At 36.5% G+C, this 21,170-nt stretch overlaps 1 protein-coding gene across 1 annotated transcript in view; it reads left to right on the forward strand.

Annotated features, from left to right (window-relative positions):
- The window catches only part of NDFIP1 (Nedd4 family interacting protein 1), a 52,026-nt gene that overhangs the window by 20,391 nt on the left and 10,465 nt on the right, over nucleotides 1-21,170 (forward strand). Inside the window, exons 2-6 of the mRNA XM_059917362.1 lie at nucleotides 10,408-10,495; nucleotides 13,900-14,030; nucleotides 17,168-17,255; nucleotides 18,233-18,357; nucleotides 20,293-20,359. Coding sequence (XP_059773345.1) covers nucleotides 10,408-10,495; nucleotides 13,900-14,030; nucleotides 17,168-17,255; nucleotides 18,233-18,357; nucleotides 20,293-20,359 — 499 coding nt within the window. The remainder of the gene's footprint in view (nucleotides 1-10,407; nucleotides 10,496-13,899; nucleotides 14,031-17,167; nucleotides 17,256-18,232; nucleotides 18,358-20,292; nucleotides 20,360-21,170) is intronic.

Consider the following 21,170-nt stretch of genomic DNA (forward strand, 5'->3'; position numbering starts at 1 on the left):
AATTGCTGGGTCATAGAGTATGTATGAATTCATCTTTAGTAGATATTGCTAAACAGTTTTCTAAAGTGGTTCTACAAATTTACATTCCCAGTTTGAGAGTTCTGGTTGTTATGTACCCTCAACAACATTTGGTATTTTCTGCTTTTTTATTTTAACTATTATCTGTGGTTTTAATTTGCATTTCTGTGATGACTATTGAAATGCAGCAGTTTTTAAATATGTTTATTAGCCATTTAGCTATCTTCTTTTGTGAAGTGTCTATTCAAGACTTTTGCCCATTTTTCAGTTCAGTGTTTTCCTTTTTGTTATGGCTTTTTTTTTTTTTGATATTTATGTGCTTGCCTTTTTTTTTTTTTTAAATATTTATTTATTTATTTATTTATTTATTTATTTATGGCTGTGTTGGGTCTTCGTTTCTGTGCGAGGGCTTTCTCTAGTTGTGGCAAGTGGGGGCCACTCTTCATTGCGGTGCGCGGGCCTCTCATTATCGCAGCCTCTCTTGTTGCGGAGCACAGGCTTCAGACGCGCAGGCTCAGTAATTGTGGCTCACGGGCCCAGCTGCTCCGCAGCATGTGGGATCTTCCCAGACCAGGGCTCGAACCCGTGTCCCCTGCATTGGCAGGCAGACTCTCAACCACTGCGCCACCAGGGAAGCCCCTGTTATGGCTTTTTAGAAGTTTTTTTTTAATATATTCTGGATATGAGTCCTTTGTCCAGAAAATATGTCTTCTATTCTGGGTTGTCTTTTCATTCTCTCAGTAGGGTCTTCTGAATGAATAAAAAGTTCTTAATTTGAGAAGCACATGTGGGTGAACATCTTCATGTCTTTGTGCACAAAAAAGCTAACGATAAATGAAGAAATTGATAGTTCACTTTTGAAGATCTGTAAGATGGATATGTACTACTTCTGCAGGAACTTGCTGATAAAAATATGCCATCCCTTGTGATGACCCAAACACTAAGCTGACCACAGAGTAGAAAATACTGACATATGAAAAACAAGTAGAGCCCAGAAGAAACCAGTTACTGTACCTAAGAAAGAATTTCCTGTGGCATTTTATTATAATGGTATATAGGAAAAATTTCATTGGTAAAATTTCATTGAATGAAATCATTCAAATTTCTGACTATCCATGAGGAAGGCTGTTGTGGGCTATTGCAGAAGAAAAGGCAATGGAGAGAATGGAAAGCATGAATCACAACATATTTACATCTAATTCTACTCCTGTAGGTTATGTATCTACATTAATAGCATTTACTTTTTTTTTGGCTGCACCGGGTCTTAGTTGTGGCATGCGGGATCTAATTCCCTGACCAGGGATCGAACCTGGGCCCCCTGCATTGGGAGCGAGGAGTGTTAACCACTGGACCACCAGGGAAGTCCCCGCATTTACATTCTAAGTACTCTTTCTGCAGTACAGCTGTTTTTCAGAAAAGTTGTACAAATCAGACTAATTTAAATATAGTGCTAGATAGGCATGTAGTTTGATGATAGCCTTGCATTGTACTGATTTAAAAGGGTTGACTTCTTTTGTAATTTTAATATTGCATTATATAATTGTTTTACCAGTCAGGATTTTAGGAGAGACATATATATGTATGTATGCTATGTATGTATCCTAAATATATGTATCTTTATATATATGTCTTTATATGTATACATTTACACATACATGTATATGTGTGTATTAGTGTGTATATGTGTGTATAAAATCTTAATGGAGAGTAGAAATGTTCTGCATGGCAAGTCCAAAATCCTTTCAGTTCTGTTGTGAGTTTATAAATAGGAACAGATAATTGTAAAAAATTGTTCTTGAAATTTAAAAGAACCATTGAATAGATGCCAGTTGTAGTCCACATTCTGTTGGGACAATTTTTTTTTCATAAAGTGTTGCTTAATATATCATTTTAAGTGGTGAATAATTAGGAATTCATTTTTGCTTTCATGATGGTATTTTAGAGCTTTAACGTATCTTAGAAGAGGACAACATGTAGGGTTTTAAAAACACAAACAGTATTTTCCACTCATGGACTAGATTTTATGTAAACTATTTTGAAATGAATCTGATCTAGCTCCTATTTTCATATTGTTTATTCTGTAAACAAAAGATGAACTGTCCTGTCAAAGGCAAGGGGAACAAGCCAGGTGTTTAGTCTCCAGTTCAACTTGTCTTTGCTAGGACGTTTAATTCCTTCTCCAGGTAGGTTCTGGAGCGCTGAACTAAGAACTGAGTTTTCTTATGGAACCAAAAAGTGGAGAAGAGGTAAGACTCAAGTCATGGATTGGTTAGTACATAGTTGGATGCTACTTCTTAAAAGATATTATGTTCAGGGGCAGAGAGACTTACCTATTTGAAAACCATGTGATTGTTCCTTATTTCCCCAATCTTTATAAAATCATGAAGCTTGGCAAGGGGTGGAGGGGCACTTATCATTAACCTGGAAGGCTCTTGGCTGTAGATTTTGCTGAAGCTAGGTGACAGAAAACACTGGGCACCATTTACTTGACATGCCTTGGTGAAGCCATCAGTGGTGAAAATACTTGGATGTAAGATTTGGATCCCAGGGGTTGGCAGGTTGATGGCAGTTTTCTGGTGCCACCCAAAAATCTCACAATGCCACTATCATAGCCATAGTTGGCTAGTTTAGTGCCTTCATTGATGAGGAGTTATTTCTCCTAGTGCCTTGGCTTCTTAAGAAAGTTGGAGTTGGTGATGAGTGGCTACTATTTTGCCTTCCTCTTTTCTCTCTGGATGGTATGCCTTCACTTGTTATTTGGACCTCAGGTGAAAAAAAGAAGAAAAGCCATCAAATTGGTGATCATAGTTTGTAGCATTTGCTCTCATTTCTAAGGACTAACATAAATACTGAGTTAGAATATTTTCTCTCCTTCCAAACCAGATTATATTCATCAGTTGTATTTTTGTATGTTAACGGTGATAACCACCAACATCTTTAAATAGAAAGCTTTACGAACTGCTGGCCTTTCTGAGGAAATTTACTGTAGTATACTTTTCATCTCTTATTGCCATTGTCTTTTTAAAGCATTATTTTAATTACTTTGCTTTGGTGAATTTTGATTTTTAATTGTGTTTTCATTTTGCTGTTAAGAGGATTTGCATTTATCTTTTCCCTCTGCCATGAGAGCTGCTGTTGGGGATAGTCTAAATCCGGTGGTTGTTTGTTTTTAAAGTTATCTTTAGGTAAACAAAGTAGAAAAAAAATCATGATGTTTATTCTCAGCTCTTAAAACAGATTGTTAGTCAAAGTATCTTTTAATTTCTTGATCCTAATATTTTTCTTTTCAGGAAGAGAATATTAAGGAATTTTTTTTTTAAAGGATTTGTATACCTCCATTTTTTTTTTTTTAATTAATTTTATTTATTTATTTATGGCTGTGTTGGGTCCTCGTTTCTGTGTGAGGGCTTTCTCTAGTTGCGGCAAGCGGGGGCCACTCTTCATCGCGGTGCGCGGGCCTCTCACTGTCGCGGCCTCTCTTGTTGCGCAGCACAGGCTCCAGATGTGCAGGCTCAGTAACTGTGGCTCACGGGCCTAGTTGCTCCGCGGCATGTGGGATCTTCCCAGACCAGGGCTCGAACCCGTGTCCCCTGCATTGGCAGGCAGACTCTCAACCACTGCGCCACCAGGGAAGCCCAGGAATTTTTTAAAAATCATGATGAGGTTACAAATCAATGTGTTATTTTTCGGTTTTATTTTTATCCATTCATATATATGTGTTCCGTGTTAAGCTCTGGAGATATTGGTGGGATCAGGACCTATCCCCTCCCATTAAAGGACATAGACATTGATTTAGCAAGGAAATATTGATTTGGAATAGTCAATTTTCAGTGTCATTTTAAATGAAATGTGCATTATATAGATTTGCAGTTTTAGAAAATACTCTTTTTTTGAGATGTAATCCACATACCATAAAATTCATCTTTTTAAAGTGTACAATTCAGTGATTCTTACTGTGTTCACACGGTTTTGTAACCATTGCCACTGTCTAATTCCAGAACATTTGAATCACTCCCAAAAGAAACATGGTTCTATTAGCAGTCCATCACTCCCCTTTCTTCCCTTCCCCAGCACCTGGCAACCACCAGTCTACTTTCTGTCTCTCTTGGATTTGCCTTTTCTGGAGACATTATATAAATGGAATCATACAATATGTGGCGTTTTGTGACTGGCTCCTTTGCTTAGCATAGTAATGTTTTCCAGGTTGACACAGGTTTTAGCACGTATCAGTACTTTACTGCCTTTTTTTTTTTTTTTGGTTAGGTTAATTTATTCCTATCCATCCTTTTGTATGGATATATCATATTTTGTTTATCCATTCATCATTTGATGAAGCATTTGACTATTATAAATAATGCTGCTATGAACATTCATATATAAGTTTTTCTGTGAAAATATGTTTTCAGTTCTCTTGAGTATATGTCTAGGAGTGGAATTGCTGGATCCTTTAATAACTCTGTGTTTAACTTTTTTTTGAGAAACAGCCAAACTGTTTTCCGTGGTGGCTGTACTACTTGACATTCCTACCAGCAGTATATGAGGGTTCTAATTGCTCCATATATTCAACACTTGATTTTTTTCCTTTTTTCCTTTTTTTATGGCCATATTCATCCGTGTGACGAGGTAGCTTGTGGTTTTGATTCGCATTTCTTGATGACTAATGATGTTGAGCGTCTCATGTATACTGGCCATTTGTATATCTTCTTTGGAGAAATGTCTATTAAAATTAGATTGTCTTTTTATTGTTGAATTTCTCTTTGTCAAAATTACCTTATATAAATGTCATCCCCTAATTAATTGTAATTTAGCAGAGAACTATTCTTTTTTTTTTTTTAATTTATTTCTGGTTGTGCCGGGTCTTAGTTGAGGTAGGCGGGCTCCTTAGTTGCAGCTCACCAGCTCCTTTAGTTGCGGCACACGTGCTCCTGAGTTGTGACATGCAAACTCTTAGTTGTGGCATGCATGTGGGATCTAGTTCCCTGACCAGGGATCGAACCCAGGCCCCCTGCATTGGGAGGTGGATTCTTAAGCGCTGCGCCACTGGGGAAGTCCCGGGAGAACTATTCTTGAATGTAAAGAATTTGGTGGTGGTAGAATATTTTATAGTCAGTATACTATATACAATTAAAAATCTACAAACTGGTGGTTGCCAGCGGGAAGGTGGGTTGGGGGGCAGGTGAAATAGGTGAAGGGGATTAAGGGGTACAGAGTTCCAGTTTTAAAATATAATAAATAAGTCATGGGGTTGTAATGTATAGCATAGGGAAAACAGTAAGTAGTGCTGTAACAACTTTGTATGGTGACGGATGGTAACTAGATATGGTGATGATCATTTTGAAGTGTATATGAATATCGAATTACTATAATGTATATCTGAAAGTAATATGATATGATATTGAATGTCAATTATACTTCAATTACAAAAAAACTATAGTCTATATACAATAGAAAATTTATAGTCCTCACAAACTTCGGCTGTTTCTGAACAACACAGTAAAATAGCATACTCAGTTGTTTACCTAAAGAAATGTGCTTGTTTACTTTCTGGTAGTTATACTGTCTCATTTGGTGGGATTTAAGGAGTACACAGAAATAGTGGGTTGGTAATGAGAGGTTTAAAAAATTGCATTTTAAGTAAAAGTTTTAGAAATTAACTCTAAAATTAGAAGTGGTAAATAGCATTTAAAGCTAAAGTTTAGGCTTTTCTGAGACTGTTACTAACTTAAAGAAGGGATTTAAAACTTACCAGAGGGCTTCCCTGGTGGCGCAGTGGTTGAGAATCTGCCTGCCAATGCAGGGGACACGGGTTCGAGCCCTGGTCTGGGAAGATCCCACATGCTGCGGAGCAGCTGGGCCCGTGAGCCACAATTACTGAGCCTGCGCGTCTGGAGCCTGTGCTCCGCAACAAGAGAGGCCGCAATAGTGAGAGGCCTGCGCACCGCGATGAAGAGTGGCCCCCGCTTGCCACAACTAGAGAAAGCCCTCGCACAGAAACGAAGACCCAACACAGCCATAAATAAATTAAATAAATAAATAAATAAATAAATAAAACTTACCAGAATTTTCTTGCCGTTTAAATAGGACTCACCCAAGAAAAAAATGAGTGGTGAAAATACTTGTAACTTTATGGACTTATTGGATAAGTTCAGCATTATTTTCCACATATTTGTTGTGTTTGTGTGAATTATGAGGCATATTTTGATACTTCTCCTCGTGGATTTATGAGTTTTTGGTTTTTCTCTTTGTTGTTTAGTAGGTTTTTTTGTTCTCCCATTTTTAGTAAATAGAGAGAATCCAAGAATGACTTTTACGTAAGTGTCTTTAGGTTCTGCCATCCTGTACAGTTGTAAATGTTGACCCTTACTTAGGCTTAATCCTAGCCCTTGGTCTTCTATTGCTTAAAAAAAGCTTATTTCTAAATTGAAGAACATCTTTAGAACTACTTATGGGAGGGCAGTGAGGAAGCCTTCTTACTGGGGTGGGAGCTCAAATAAGAATTTAAACCTGTAGGGTTTACGTGTCTTTAAACTTGTTAATTCAAGTTTGCTTCTATTAGAACTAGAGCTATGTATGATTTCTATACGGGAGATTCTGTTGTCCAACTAAAACACCATATACTTATTTCTAATAGCAACTGTATGGATAGGATACAGAGGAAGAAGAAACATCCTTTATTTTAGATGTGCTGTATTTCACAGGCTAAATCTAGAGGACAAAGCATTTTAGCACCTATTTGTAGGTAATTTTTTTTTTTCAACCTGAGGGCGATCAGGGCTAAGAAGTACCATAGGAGATTGTGACATATGTGTACAGTGGGAACGTAGAGGAGCTTTAGGGCTCTTCTGCGGAGCCGTAACAGAGTCTGCTCGGAGTATAAGCAGGAACGCAGGTAATCAGGAAAGTGGGAGTAACGGCACTGTCCGGGGAGTGGCAAAGAGAAAGACCATCTGAATTTTCACATGATTGAATTATTCCTTTGTCAGCAGTGGAGACATAGTTTTGTCTTAAACTCAGTATTTTATATGGCATGTATAGGTAATTGTATAATTCTGTTTGGAAAAACCACAGTTTAAATCTTATTTGGAGATAAGTAAAATTGATGAGAATTGTTAAAAAAAATTATGTGACGAGAAGAATCCAGAGCTGCAAAGGTATTTATTATCTGTCACAATTACACAATCAAAGGACCACCCCCCTCACCCCCCACAGTAGGGAAAGAGCAGAAAGTCCCACCACTTTTCAGACATGTCTCTCAGTATCCCCTACAACCAGGAATCTGTAAAAGGTAGGTTGCACTCAGGCTCCCACTGACCCAGTTGCTAGAAGAGACTGGGCATCTTTCCAACGCCAGCCCCACATTGACAGTGACACTTATTCTCTTAGCCTTGGGAGAGCCTGAGGGTCCCTGAACCCCAGGGATATGGCAGGGAGGGCCACACAGGAAAGGTTCCTAAGGACAGAAAAGGAGAACCTTAAAAATACATTTTGGGGGGACTTCCCTGGTGGTCCATTGGGTAGGACTCCACGGTCCCAATGCAGGGGGCCCGGGTTTGATCCCTGGTCAGGGAACTAGGTCCCGCATGCATGCTGCAACTAAAAGATCCTGCATGCCACAACTGAGACCTGGTGCAGCCTAAGTAAATTTTAAAAATAAAGAAATATTTTAAAAAATACATTTTGGAACCAAGTAACCAATTTCATAGCCTTATAGGTAAGGCCCACTCTAGTTCTAGTCCTCCTACCTTTCCCCTCCCCCCCGCCCCTGTTAGTGAGTGCCTGGCTTATTTGGCTGGCAGAGCCAAATTAATGGCAATAGAGGCCCCCAAAGTGTAAAAAGATGTATAGTTAGGGCTTGTGTTGTATAACAAGTTATTATTCAGACAGACGGTGGTCACTAAATACTTCTTGAAGGTGATTGCCTCTTTCCTTCCCACATCGTAGTGTGTTTCATTTTAAACACCTTTCTTGGTGGAGCCTAAATTTATCACCAGCATTATAGAAAACACCAGAGTTGGGAACCCTGTACAGTGAGGTCCTGGGATCATCCCAGTATGTGGAGCCTCCATAATCATAGTGGGTGTTTTTTCTTGGTTATGTTTTTTCATATGATTCTGAAGTGGTGAATTTTAATGGAGTAAAAATTTTCATCTGGAAATGTTTCTTTTTTCCTCATCAAAGAGAAAACGGGGGTTTCTGAGCCAATTGGAATTTCTTTGCTCTGTTATCTGTTACCCTGGTGTGGAATGATCAAATTTCACATTTCCAGGTTGCTAGGAGACAGGCAACCTATCTTGTAGATACAGGCATTAAAACTCCTTTATGCTTTATTTCTTAGAATTCTCATGCTTTCTTTCTAAAACCTAAATTATGCAGAGGTAACATGATTATTTGACCAAGCTCAGGAAATAAAAGAATTATCAAATCAAAAATATCAAGCTGGAAAAAAAAATATCAAGCTGGGTTTAAATAAAGAACATGACTGGCTACAGTAAGTTAAGGCAACATTCTTGAAAGTAAGTCTGTATTTGCCTCTGCTTTTGCTGCTGACTCTTTTTGCTGCTTTTTGCAGCTTTTTTTTTTTGCTGCTTTTTTGTACTTTTTGCAGCACACAAGAGTGGTTAGATAGGAGTAGGCTGAGAGTACCCTGTCTAGAGAGCTACAGATGATGTTAAAAGTATTCCACGTGAACATGGGCCCAGGAGCTCTATTTAAATAATTTACTGATTTGGTCTCCCAGGAACATTTGGATTTACTGTAGCTATTTTGTCCTTTCCTTTCTTTTGAAAGGAAAATTCATCTTATGTTACAATGTAATTATTTTGGGAATGCCTTAGATTTAACATTAGATAACTAGGGTTCAAAAAAATGTGCCCAGATGGTAGATGTTGATGAAAATTTGGGAGAAGAATTCATTTGAAGTTGAATGCTTTGCAGTATTAATCAGAAGGGTTTGTTGGCTTCCGATTTTGAATAGCATAGAGATTGGAGGCTGAGATATTACTTTAATATCTACTTCATGTTAGGACAGGTCAGGCTTTCTCTTTTTCTGTTTCAAGATAGAGTTCTTTGCAGCAGTTGGTTTAGAGGGGTTTGTATTTTACAACTGGCTCAGTTGGCTCTATATATCTTGATGGTACACAGCTGGGACCCAGACCCCCAAGTCAGTTACACTGATAAATAACTCTGTTAGTACTTTACAGATTGACTTCCATTCTCAGCCACTTCATCTTTTTTTTTTAACATTTTTAGTTTTTTCTTTAAAATTCCTTTGTAAAATATAGACACAGAAAGCTGCATAAATCATATATATTTATATAACATTTACTAAACATTAATGGAGTTGACATTCACAAAACCAACACCCAGATCAGGTAGCAATACTTCCATCACCTCTGAAGCATATTCCCATCTGCCCACCAATAGACTGACTCTTAGCCAGTTCATCTTTTAAATGAGCTGTAGTCTGTCGTGACAGTGGAAAAATTAAATCACGTGTCTTTGTTTATGAAGATGAGTTGCATAAACTATCTAGATGAGTTGCATAAACTATCTAGACTGGCAATGGCAGGAGGACACTTTCAATGTCAGTTATCTAAAGTAACTGGAGCTGTAGATTTGACTAGTGAGAAAGTTACTGAGATATGGACGAGGAAGATGTATTGACAGAGGTTATATGTAGAATTAGGTGGAATTTTATGTTTTTGTAAATATCTCAATTATTTAAGATATAATTTCTATGCACAAACTGGATATAATGGTAAACTTTGGTTTTACTGTGATTTGTCTTTGCCTTAACAGATTGTTATTATTAGATTATTTTTCTAACAGAAAAAATTAAGTGATAAATGTTCATTACAAGAAATTAGAACGTACATATACACAAGGAAAAAATCCCCTCTAATTGCATCTCCTGAGATAACCAGTGTAAACTGTAGATGTCTATCTTTATAGACCTGCTTTCCATCACATATCTGTCTTTCAAAACCAAATTATATGATTCATATGGTTTGGTAAACTTAGCTTTTTTCATGTAACAGTACAGCACGAATATCTGTTCAAGTCATCGAATTTTCTTCATTTTCATTTTTGTGGTTACTTAGTAATCCTTTGTGAGATGAACTGTAGTTTATTTAATAAGTCCCCAATGATTGGTATTTAGGTTGTTTCTGATTTTTGCTGCAATAGCATTTATGGCACCTTTTTTGCCTCTGTCTGATTACTTCCTTAGGATAAACTCCTGGGAGTAGAATACTTCGTAAAGGATTTGCTCATTTTAAGGCTTTTGAAACACATTGCAAAATAGCTTTCCAGAAAGGCTATTCCAGTTTTCAGGTTGTCCTCTGTCTAATTGGCTTTATGATGGCATTAAACTGTGAAATTTTTATTTAGTTGCAGAATGAAGAAGAGCCCGGAGAGCCGGAACAAGCTGCAGGGGACGCTCCTCCACCTTATAGCAGCATCTCTGCAGAGAGTGCAGGTAGGTGACAGGGTGAGCTGACTGCTGAGCTCTTGAAATGCATTAGCCAGAGGCTTTTGTCTGCTGTGTGTTTGTTGGTGTTTGTGTTTGCTTCAGCTTTCCTTAAGAAGTCTTTGACATTATTTTTAGTTTGTAGTCTGAGGTGAAAAAAAGTCACTGTTGTGAAAAACAGATAAAACCCCATTCCAATGTGGCTTTTTTATGGAACTCAGTTTCATTCCAACAGACTCTTAACATAAAGGAGGTGGAATTCAGGAACCAGGTGATCACCTGTTTTTTCTGTTGCTGTTCTTTTTGTAGTTTCCTCATTAGTTGTTTTGCTCTTTGATTCTAGTACCTATGACCTGGAATATAGTATGTTAGATATCTTTTATGCTAATAAATTCTTAGTAAAAAAACTAGAAGTCTCCCAACTCTTTCATTTTGTTTCTCATAGTTTAAACCATCCTTAATTAACCTTTCATTTTCCCATCTTATGCCAGATTATCTTTATAATTTGCACACGCATGTTTAGAAGGAATGGGGGAGAAGAAAGAAAATTGCAGTAGTCCAGGACTTTTGATAATTAGATCTTTGTGATAACCAGTTCTGCTTTAATTACTGAAAATTGACCAGTTTTGATGGAACCTCTTCCATATTCTCTGAAACAGAACTGTGGCATAGTGGCAAGTACATGGCCGATGGTTAGAAATAAGAGTGGTGCGCACATGTTGGTAGGGGAAAAAAGGCACAAGTCACTATTTTGTATACTCACTTTACCTGTTTTAATTTGTGGTGTATAAATTTGGACAGTCTAACAAATATTGGATTTTTGTTTGTTTTTAATGTACTAAATAAAATGGAAAAGATTGTCATTAAACTTTTCATGGAAACTTAAAATTATGTGAGGTGTCTGTATTGATGGATCCCATTTTTAAAAAATCCGTTGAAATAGGGAAATAAAAATGTTCTTGATTTCCCTCAACTTAAGGTAGTAAGAGGAGTTTCCTGGTGGCCTAGTAGTTAGGATTCCGGGCTTTCATTGTCGTGGCCTGGGCTCATTCCCTGGTCGGGGAACTAAGATCACGCAAGCTGTGCAGCACAGCCAAAAAAAAAAAAAAAAAACGTTTTCCTTAAGGTAGTAGGTATCAGTTTTGTTCATGTATTCAGAATTACTGTGGCTATGGGCGAATTCAGATTGTACCCTTCAATTTGTAAATTAACTTTTAAAAGTAAAAAGAAATTTTTAAGGAAATTATATATACAATGTTTTATAATATATACACATACATGCATGTATATATGTATGTGTGTGTGTAATGTATGTAAAATAGTTATTTTGCCATAGAGAAAAACAAGTTTCTTGAATTGGATTAGGTGGCAGCTTTAGTTTCAATAACACATTTTCCTAATTTTCTTCTAAAACCTTTGATATTTTATTTTTCCCATTTAGATAGATAGGCGTTCCGTCTGGAATTGTTCTTTCTGTGTAGTGTGAGGTAGTGGTCAAGGTTGTTCTTCCATATGGATATCCATTTGGTCCCACACCATTTATTGAAAAGACCATTCTTCTTCCACTGCTGTAATGTCACCTTTGTCATAAATCAAGTGACTGTGTGTGTGTGTGTGTATGTGTGTGTATATGTGTGTGTGTGTGTGTGTGTGTGTGTGTGTGTGTGTATCTGTTTTCTGGACTAAATATTCTGTCCTTAGGTCTATTTATTCATCTTTGTGCCTGTGCTTAACTGTCTTAATTCCAGAACTTTATAATCTTGATATCTGGTAATTAGGTCCTTTAGCCTTTGTGTTCTTCAAGATTTCCTTGATACTTCTTGACTTTTTGTATTTTCATTTACATTTTAGAATCAGCTTGCCAATTTCCATAAAATGGGATGAAACAAACAAAAATTCTGCTGGAAGTTTAGTTGGGATGGCATTGAATCTGTGTATCAATTTGAAGATAATTAACATCTTTATAATGTTGCATCTTCCAGTCTATGTTAAATCCCTCCCTTTTATTAAGCTCTTCTTTAATTTTTCTCAGTAATATTTTGTGAGTTTCAATATAGAGATAATTAGATTTATTCCTAGGTATTTGGTGTATTTTGGTGCTGTTATAAATGGTCCGTGTATAATTTTATTTTCTGTTTGTTGCTGGCATATGAAAATATAGTTGATGGTTTATATTAACTGTATGTTCAGAGACTTTCCTAAATTCATATATTAATTCTAATAGTTTGTAGATACTCTTGGATTTTCTACATATGTAATTATGTCATCCATGATTAAGGATAGATTTCTTCTTTTCCAATCCTTATGTCTTACATTTTCTTTTCTTTCCATATTGTATCAACTAGTAGTACCTCTAAGATAATGTTTGATTAGAAGTGGTAATGGTGGGCCATTTTGGTCTGATTCTCTAATCTTAGGGGAGAAAGCTTTTAATAATTTACCATTAATTATGATATTCACTCTAGATTTTTCATAAAGATTTGTGAGAAGATTAAGGAATCATAGTTTTCTTTTACAGTATTCCTAATTTGCTAAGTTTTTTTGTTACTAATAGGTATGTTATCAATGCTTTTTCTGCCCATGTGAAGACAGTAGAATTTTTCTCCTTTTTTTCTGTTAATGAGGTGAATACTATTGATTGATCATTTCAGTAATATACTACAGTAAAATTGGAAGTTAATTATAATTAACCAAAGAGAAAAAAGAAAAGAAAAATGTTAATCTTGATGAAGTATAGGAATTTTTTCAAAATTCTTAAGTGTTCTCAAAAATTGTATAGAAATTTAATCCATTTGTAAATAGATCTTTTCTAATAATACATATTGAATCTTTTATAATAGAAGTCAGTGAGAATGAAGATGCAGTATTAAAAAGAGGGAATGCAAGATTTCACACAAATAAATAATGGTTCTGTAACTGAACCTGTAATTATACCTTAGGCATGTCACAGAAAACAATACATGGCAAAAATAATGTGAAAGAATCAAAAGAGCCAAAATCTGTGAGAAATGACTTTTAACTTTTTTTCAAGTTTATTTTCATGTTTATAAATGGGAGGACACCATGGTACAGATTTCCAAACACACAGGTGAATTATTTTTAGCTTAAATTTTACCTTATGCCATTATTAATATTACATGCCTTTTGTGAACACACCACATAAACAGCCAAAAAAAAGTGTTCAAAAGCACTTGGGAGGGCAAAGTGAATGTGGAATTTAAATAATTGAAAAGTGGATATATTTAAAAATCATTCCCAGTCTTATGTTCATCTTTAAACACCTTTTGATTCAATTATTCTATATGTACTGTTAGAGGAATGGCTGGTTTTTGTTTGCCAGAGTTAGCGGAAATCCTCTTTTTCCTCATTTCAACTAATCTTCAGATTATTGTGACTTCCTTTTTATTCTGCAGCATATTTTGACTACAAAGATGAGTCTGGGTTTCCAAAGCCCCCATCTTACAATGTGGCTACCACACTGCCCAGTTATGATGAAGCTGAGAGAACCAAAGCTGAAGCTACTATCCCTTTGGTTCCTGGAAGAGTAAGTCCAACTTACCATGTTACTTGGTGCTGGTTTATGGGAATTAAGTTCTTTGCATTATCCACTTTGTGATATTACTTATGATTAAATTGATTAGTAAAAGTACAGCTAGTGTTTAAAAGCAGATACATTTTCTTTTGGGATAATAAACTTATCTTTTCCTGAAAACGATGAGGTGAAAGATACAAATGAGCAGAAAAATCACTAGTCAAACCAGCTCATTTTCCCTATATCTCTGCTACTACCATCACTTTCTCAAGTCTCCTGGCATGGCTGAAACATCTTGGAGCAGGAGCTGATTTAGGAAATACACCAACTTTGCCTTGATTCTGCACACTTAATATTTTGGTGTTAGGTAGATAGCTGCTGGGGAGTCTACGGAGAGAATAAATAAGTGGAACTTCATAGAATTAAACTCAGAAGGGCTCTAACAATCGTCTAGATGAACCCCATGCCACCAGCAGTCCAGATCATGCCATCTGTGGAGGCACAGTGAATTCAGATCCCATCTGGCCTGATGTTAATTCATGGGGGTGGGGGTGGGGTGTGATGAAAGCCAGTGGAGAATTTTGGACACTCTTGGTTCATGATGTCAGACCTGTAAGTGATACAGTTGTGTTTTCATAAATATTCATCCAGGTTGAAGCTGATGCAGGTGGGGCCCTGGGTGAGATATTGAGAGAAAGGAGAGCAGGATCCAGTCCCCAGAAATGTGGGGCAATCAGGGCTCCAGACCCTAGGCCTGGCAGGAAACTAGAGTAAAAGACAAGAACAAGAACAGAAGTTCGGTCTGGGCGGTGCAATGACAGAAGCCCCAGAAGTTCAGGCCTTAGGATAGTAGACTGTTTGCAGATCACATTTACTACGAGAGGTGAAACTCCTAAAACCACTGCTTGGCAGAGGTAATAGTTTATAAGCCTAGTCTAGGCTGATTCTACCTGGTGAAATGCATTCACTTCTTGTAGGTGCTAGGGAGAAACTAAGAACCCTCATGCAGCTCACTGTCTAAAGACAAAGCAGTCTTAATATAGTTACCATGTATTGGAAGCAAACAACATGGTTGGTACTGCGCTTGATGCTTACATATATTTTGTATGTTGTTTCCAGTCTTCACAATAACTTTGCAAGGTAGAGATTATATTATCCCTATTTTGCAAAGGCAAAAATAGAGGCCCAGAGAGATTAAATAATTTGCCTAAAGTCACATAGCTAATAAGTAGCATAGGTGAGTCAAACCCAGATATTCTAGACTCCAAAGTCCTTGTATGTACTCTCTAGACCTCTTGGATTATGGTAACTGTCCCATGAAATAGACCAGGAGATTAGCTCTGATGAACAACAGAACTCTTTAGAATACTTTTATTTGACAAGTGTACGCATTTAAGAACTTCTTAAGGGGTTCTTTTATTCAGCCAACATGTATCGAACACTTTTTTATGTAATGTGCTATGTATTTTGCAGTGGATAGGTGGAAGGCTTTGTATAAAGCAATGCTCCTGCCATACAAGAGCTTAAAATCCAGCTGGGGAAAAGGCCCACGAAGACCTATATCTAAGGAACAGCACAAGAGCAGTGAGCGTTAAGAACTGTGACTTTAACTTTGTGATCACGGGGAAGATGGGATTTGAAGTGGGCCCCGAGCTTTGATGGATAAGAACATTCCAGAAGGAAAAGCTCAGAAAGCAGATGTGAATCAGCCAGGTGCAAGGCAGGTTCTGTGGTTGTAGTAATTGGTTTTGCTTGAGCAAAGAGTTTGTGACCAGAACTGTAGGTTGTAGAATCTTCTGAATGCTGGGCTGAGGCATTTAGACTTACATGTAGGTCACACAGAATCTTTCAGAGTTTTTAAGCATGAGTATGATAAGACAAGTATGGTGTTTTAGAAACATTAACCTGGCAACAGTTTGTAGGAGGAATCCTGGTAGTAGAGATACCAAGGACAGAAAGAACAGCTGGAAGGCATTTGTAATATTATTAGGCATTACTTCCATGTATTTTTGTAGTACATCTCTGAGTAGTTATGCAAAAAACAGAATTACTTTCTATTTGGCAAAGCCTATTTATCCTACTAGTATGAATTCATAATACTAGCTATTTCGTATTTTAAAAAATATAAAACAAACACATTCTTATAAATTTCAAACAACAGAGGAAAGGTGTTAAATTAGATGGAAGCTGCCACTGCCACTTCTTCTTTAGTTCCCATTCCCCAGGGGAACCAGTTGACAGCTTGTTATGAATTTCCCAGTCCCTTTTCTGTGTAGGGCAAGTTTTGGTTCTCCCTAAAGTTTTATTTATTTATTTTTTTCATTTGAGGAACCCTCATTGTACTGTGTACAAATCTACCACTTTTACTTTTAAGCGTATATTCGTTTATTTTTCAATATCTCAACACATACCTACAATTAGTTGAAAAGGTAAGCTGCATATGTTGGTGTCATTGTTGGTCAAGATCATCTTACTTCTAGACTTGCAACACTATGTTTGCAGGTTGGGATGGAAAGGATCCTATCTGCCGACAAGATTGGAAGTGAGTTTGTTTCAGACCTGTGTACCAATATAAACAAATGGTTATGGAGCAGTGGGCAGCGCTGTTAGACTCTTCACGTACGATTACACTATCTTCTTCCACCCCTCCACCCCACCCCACCCCACCCCAAGTCAGCCTCATAAAGCACTTGAGCTAGTCAGTGGTATCTTCTTGATAGGCCCAGGATTACTAATATTCTGGGCTAAACAGGCCCTGGATTACTAATATTCTAGAATTTAAGCCAAATGTGTAAGAAAATTTTCTTTTCTTTATGTATATATTTCTTTTCTTTATATTTATATATATATATATAAAAGGAAGAGTGAATAGTTCTTTGTGAACTTCATAATTTTTGAAGTGTATTGTTAAAGAACTTGGGTTATAAAGTGAAAAATTCCTTTCACTGAGAAAAAATTATATCTTTTACTTATAAGACAAATGAAAATTTTAACATATACTTAAAGCCTTAATGCTCCTAGTTTTGAATTGAGCCAAAGCAGTATATTTTCTCACTGGAACTCACTTTTGTCCCTTTCTCTGTTTTTCTTGATGTTTTTCCTTTGCCTTGAAATAATTTATTGTGAATTTACCTTTTCTTTTCATTTAGGATGAGGATTTTGTGGGTCGGGATGATTTTGATGATCCTGACCAGATGAGGATAGGAAACGATGGGATTTTCATGTTAACTTTTTTCAGTAAGTATATACACACAGCAGAGCCACTTCCCCACAAACCAGAGTGCTTTGGATTATGAGTGGATATGACTGAATTAAAAGAACTAGTTGAGCTAATACATTATATTTATTACATATATTTAATACATTATATATATTTTAATACATTTTATTTAATGTATTACATTATATTTATTTGATGCCTTTTACTGAGATGTTCAGAGCTTAGTACACTTTTATCTTAATATCCTTTCTCTTTGTCTTCTATTTCTGTGAATACCTATGCAAAATATAATTAAAGCAGTTTTTGGGGATGCTTCATTTTTACATGATCTAAGCTTCATTTTTGCAATCTTCAAGGCCCCTTAGCATTCCTCCTACTCATTCCTGACCGTGGAATAAGAATTAAATGGCTTTGATGAATTTTGTTTTGCAGGCTTCTATTTTCTAATACATCAAAGTCAACCCCATTTTTCCCCCTTGATGTTATTTTGCATTTAGGTTTCCATATGCCTGACTTGGAAGTGAGCAACAATTTCTTTAATTTGCTATATTAGAAAGATGTGAAGCAAATGAAGTGCTTTTAGAGGTGACGTGTTACATAAGCTGTCAAAATTCATAGAAGCAGGAGATGAATGACTTTAATCAGATTATTTGGGGACACTAATTTAATGTTCAAATAATGTTTATTTACTCAGGTGTAACACATACAGTAAAGGGCACAAGTCATAAGTATACAGTGTGGTGATATTAAGGCATTTTTGAAAGCGTATAGCAGTAGATGTAATAATATAACACCTGATATTCAGAGACTGTGTTTTCTTGTTTGCTTCTGGGAGGAAGACAGAGGATGGATGTTTTGGGGAAGTGGGATAAGGGTTTTGGAGGGTGGGCTAAGCCATTTAAGCAGAAGCAAGTACAGAGGGCACCCTTAGGGCACTCTTGCTCCTTGGGTAACGGGACATGTCTGACCTCTTTTTTCCTCTTGGCTTTTACAGTGGCATTCCTCTTTAACTGGATTGGGTTTTTCCTGTCTTTTTGCCTGACCACTTCAGCTGCAGGAAGGTATGGGGCCATTTCAGGATTTGGTCTCTCTCTAATTAAGTGGATCCTGATTGTCAGGGTAAGTTGTGCACCAGTAATGATAGTCTGTAGAGAAGCAATAAGTAGAATAATTTTGAATATTTGATTTTCTTTTTCATCTGCCTTTTGGAATCATTCAAAAATGATTTTTAGTTTGTCTTTGTTCTGGTTTCATGAAGTTGAACCTAGATCAGTTGCAGTTGGTTCATGCACCCAAGTTTTGTAGTCAAGTCTAGTGAACATTGGTGGTCCAAGGGCATCTATCCTTGTTCACCGGCTGCTTTCTCTGTTTTTAATGTTTGTAATGTGATAATACATGTATTTGTTCTGAAATTAGTTGTTTTTATAATAAAAGAAAGACTCTGTCACCTCTCTGGTATCTCATCAAAAGCAGACGTTCCTCTCATTAATGCTACTGAAGCTTTAGTCTTTCTTCTCTCCTTCCCTCTCCTCTTTTCTCCCTCCTTCCTCCCTCCCATCCTTCCTCCCTTCCAGGATTGGTTATCAGTAGCATCATTGATTATGCCAAAATGTTTGGAGAGCCAAAACTGTTTAATTGTTTAACAAGCACTACTCCATTAGGGGCCATTATCTCTAAGGTAAATTAGAGAGAGATCTTCAGTGATGTAGGAGTTACCAGTTAGTTAGAATTGCATGAAGTAATTTAAAGTTGTAAAAGATCTAGTCTCTTAAAGTGTCCTCTGATTTCAGATAGATTTACTGCCATTGTTAACTTTATATATAAAACCAATGTGTTTATCATAAATTGACATTAACTAATTAATGGGTGTTGACTGAGCATTGGAGTTTTTCAGAGTTATTTATTCTAAAGGAATTGTTAACATTTTTAGAATTCCAGGTTCCTTTGAGAACCTGATAAAAGTTACAGGCTTTTCTCCTAGATGGCTAATGTATACTCACCTAAGACATGGAGTTTAAGAACTCAAGCCCTAAAGAGGTTTTTCATTCCTTCTCTATAAACCTTGCTATGTTATTAAGAAATAAAATACTGTATTTAATGCTCAAACTGTGCTGAAGTCCACAGTGTGTTAAAGCCTCCAATAGAAAACAAGATCAAATTAGTTACCAGCCTTTTTATTTTTACTAAATTTTTAACTGAATTGAATGAATCAGCTTGTATTAGTTAGGATGGCTTTTTGAGTAACAGAAAACCTAGCTCAAAATGGCTTAGAAAACAATGGGGAAACTTTATTTCCAGTGAAAATAAGTCCTGACACGGAGGTTAGTTAAATGTTTCACTGACATCATCGAGGACAGCTGACTGTCTGCTCAACATGTTGGTATAGCTGCTCCACCCTCAGGGTTAAGATGGCCAAGGCAGTTTCAGGCATCACATCAGAAACACAACAGTGTTCAGCAGAAGAAAGGGAACTATTTCTTCTCCTCCTTTTCTTTTTAAGAGCTAGGAAACCTTCTCAGCAGCCCTCAGTTCCCATTGGCCAGAATAACACTATGTGCTAGTCTCTGGCAAAGGAATGTGATTATCATGATGTACATGATAAAAGTTTCCAAGGTCAAGACATGGCTGGAGGCATAGGAACAAAATCAGGCATCATTAGAAAAGATAGTTGGGTTTGGCACTGGGTAAGCAAAATGAAAGTTATCATCAAGACATATTTCTACAAGGGAAAATAACATGTGGGCAAAAAAAAAAAAAAAATTTTTTTTTTAAAACAAGCAGGTTTGGGCACTTTCAAAACAAGGCGTATGTAAAGCCGAAAGTTATCATATTTCAAGATTGCTTTTCCATGAAAGAAAATATATTTGCGTATATCGTAATCACTGCAAATCTGTACTATGTAAAATACTTTCACTAACTTTTTAGAAATTTTTGTAAGAGCTAAATGAATAACATTAGTATACAAGATAAAATCTTGTGTTTTGTAAACTCTTAAGCTAAAATGTGAAATTATATCTGCTGAGGTGCTCTGAAGTATTTTGCTTTATTTTTCAGTTTTCCACTTACTTCCCTGGATATTTTGATGGTCAATACTGGCTCTGGTGGGTGTTCCTGGTTTTAGGTAAGTGCTCTTAACAAAGACAAAGGAGAGGAAAGATTATGTTAAATTTTAGAAGTAAAATTACTTTTAGTAAACCCTCATCTCACTTACTATACAGTAATATATTAGCAATAATAAGTATAATTTTTAAAATATTTCAAAGAGTAGGCTCGTCACCATCAGTGTAACATACATGTTCATAGAACGTCTCTTAGTGGTGATAAATTTCTCCTAACCCGTCCATATACACTTCTCACATTTCCTATGTGGCCAGAGGGGTACACTGATAAGATGACTTTATAGTCCATAGATCTTTTTTCCCCTTGTGAGTTATTGCCACAAAGCGTTCACAAGCTCAACCCCAAATTGCTTATAGGTATATTGTAACCAGCTGAACTCCTCACGAGTGTATGTGGCCTATATTCAGTTGGATCTGTCAGTAGAAAACAGAAAATGTATAGCCTTACTAGACATAACTTCTGGAAGAACCGCCAGAAGTTATGTCTAGTAAGAATTGGGGTTCCAGAATTCTTTAGTTTGCTGTTGTTGAGAATAAGAATTATTTTGTGATGAGAGGAATTTAAAAAAAAAAATATACCAGCCATTTCAGGTTGTTGGTCTTAAGATTATACTTATTACTCTAAATTTTTATTTTAAAATCTTTTCTTCCAAGACATCTTAAAGCAAAGAAATGAGCAGTGTGGTGAATACTGCTGGCTTCTTCATTGTAGAGAAAATACATATGATACGGTAACAGACCATCATCACTGCTGTCACTTCTGCAATAGCAGGGACATCCTGTAGCTGTTAAAGATGGTATAATTGCCTCACT

This window comes from Balaenoptera ricei, chromosome 3 (genome assembly GCF_028023285.1).
Source record: "Balaenoptera ricei isolate mBalRic1 chromosome 3, mBalRic1.hap2, whole genome shotgun sequence".
Classification (NCBI taxonomy): Eukaryota; Metazoa; Chordata; class Mammalia; order Artiodactyla; family Balaenopteridae; genus Balaenoptera; species Balaenoptera ricei.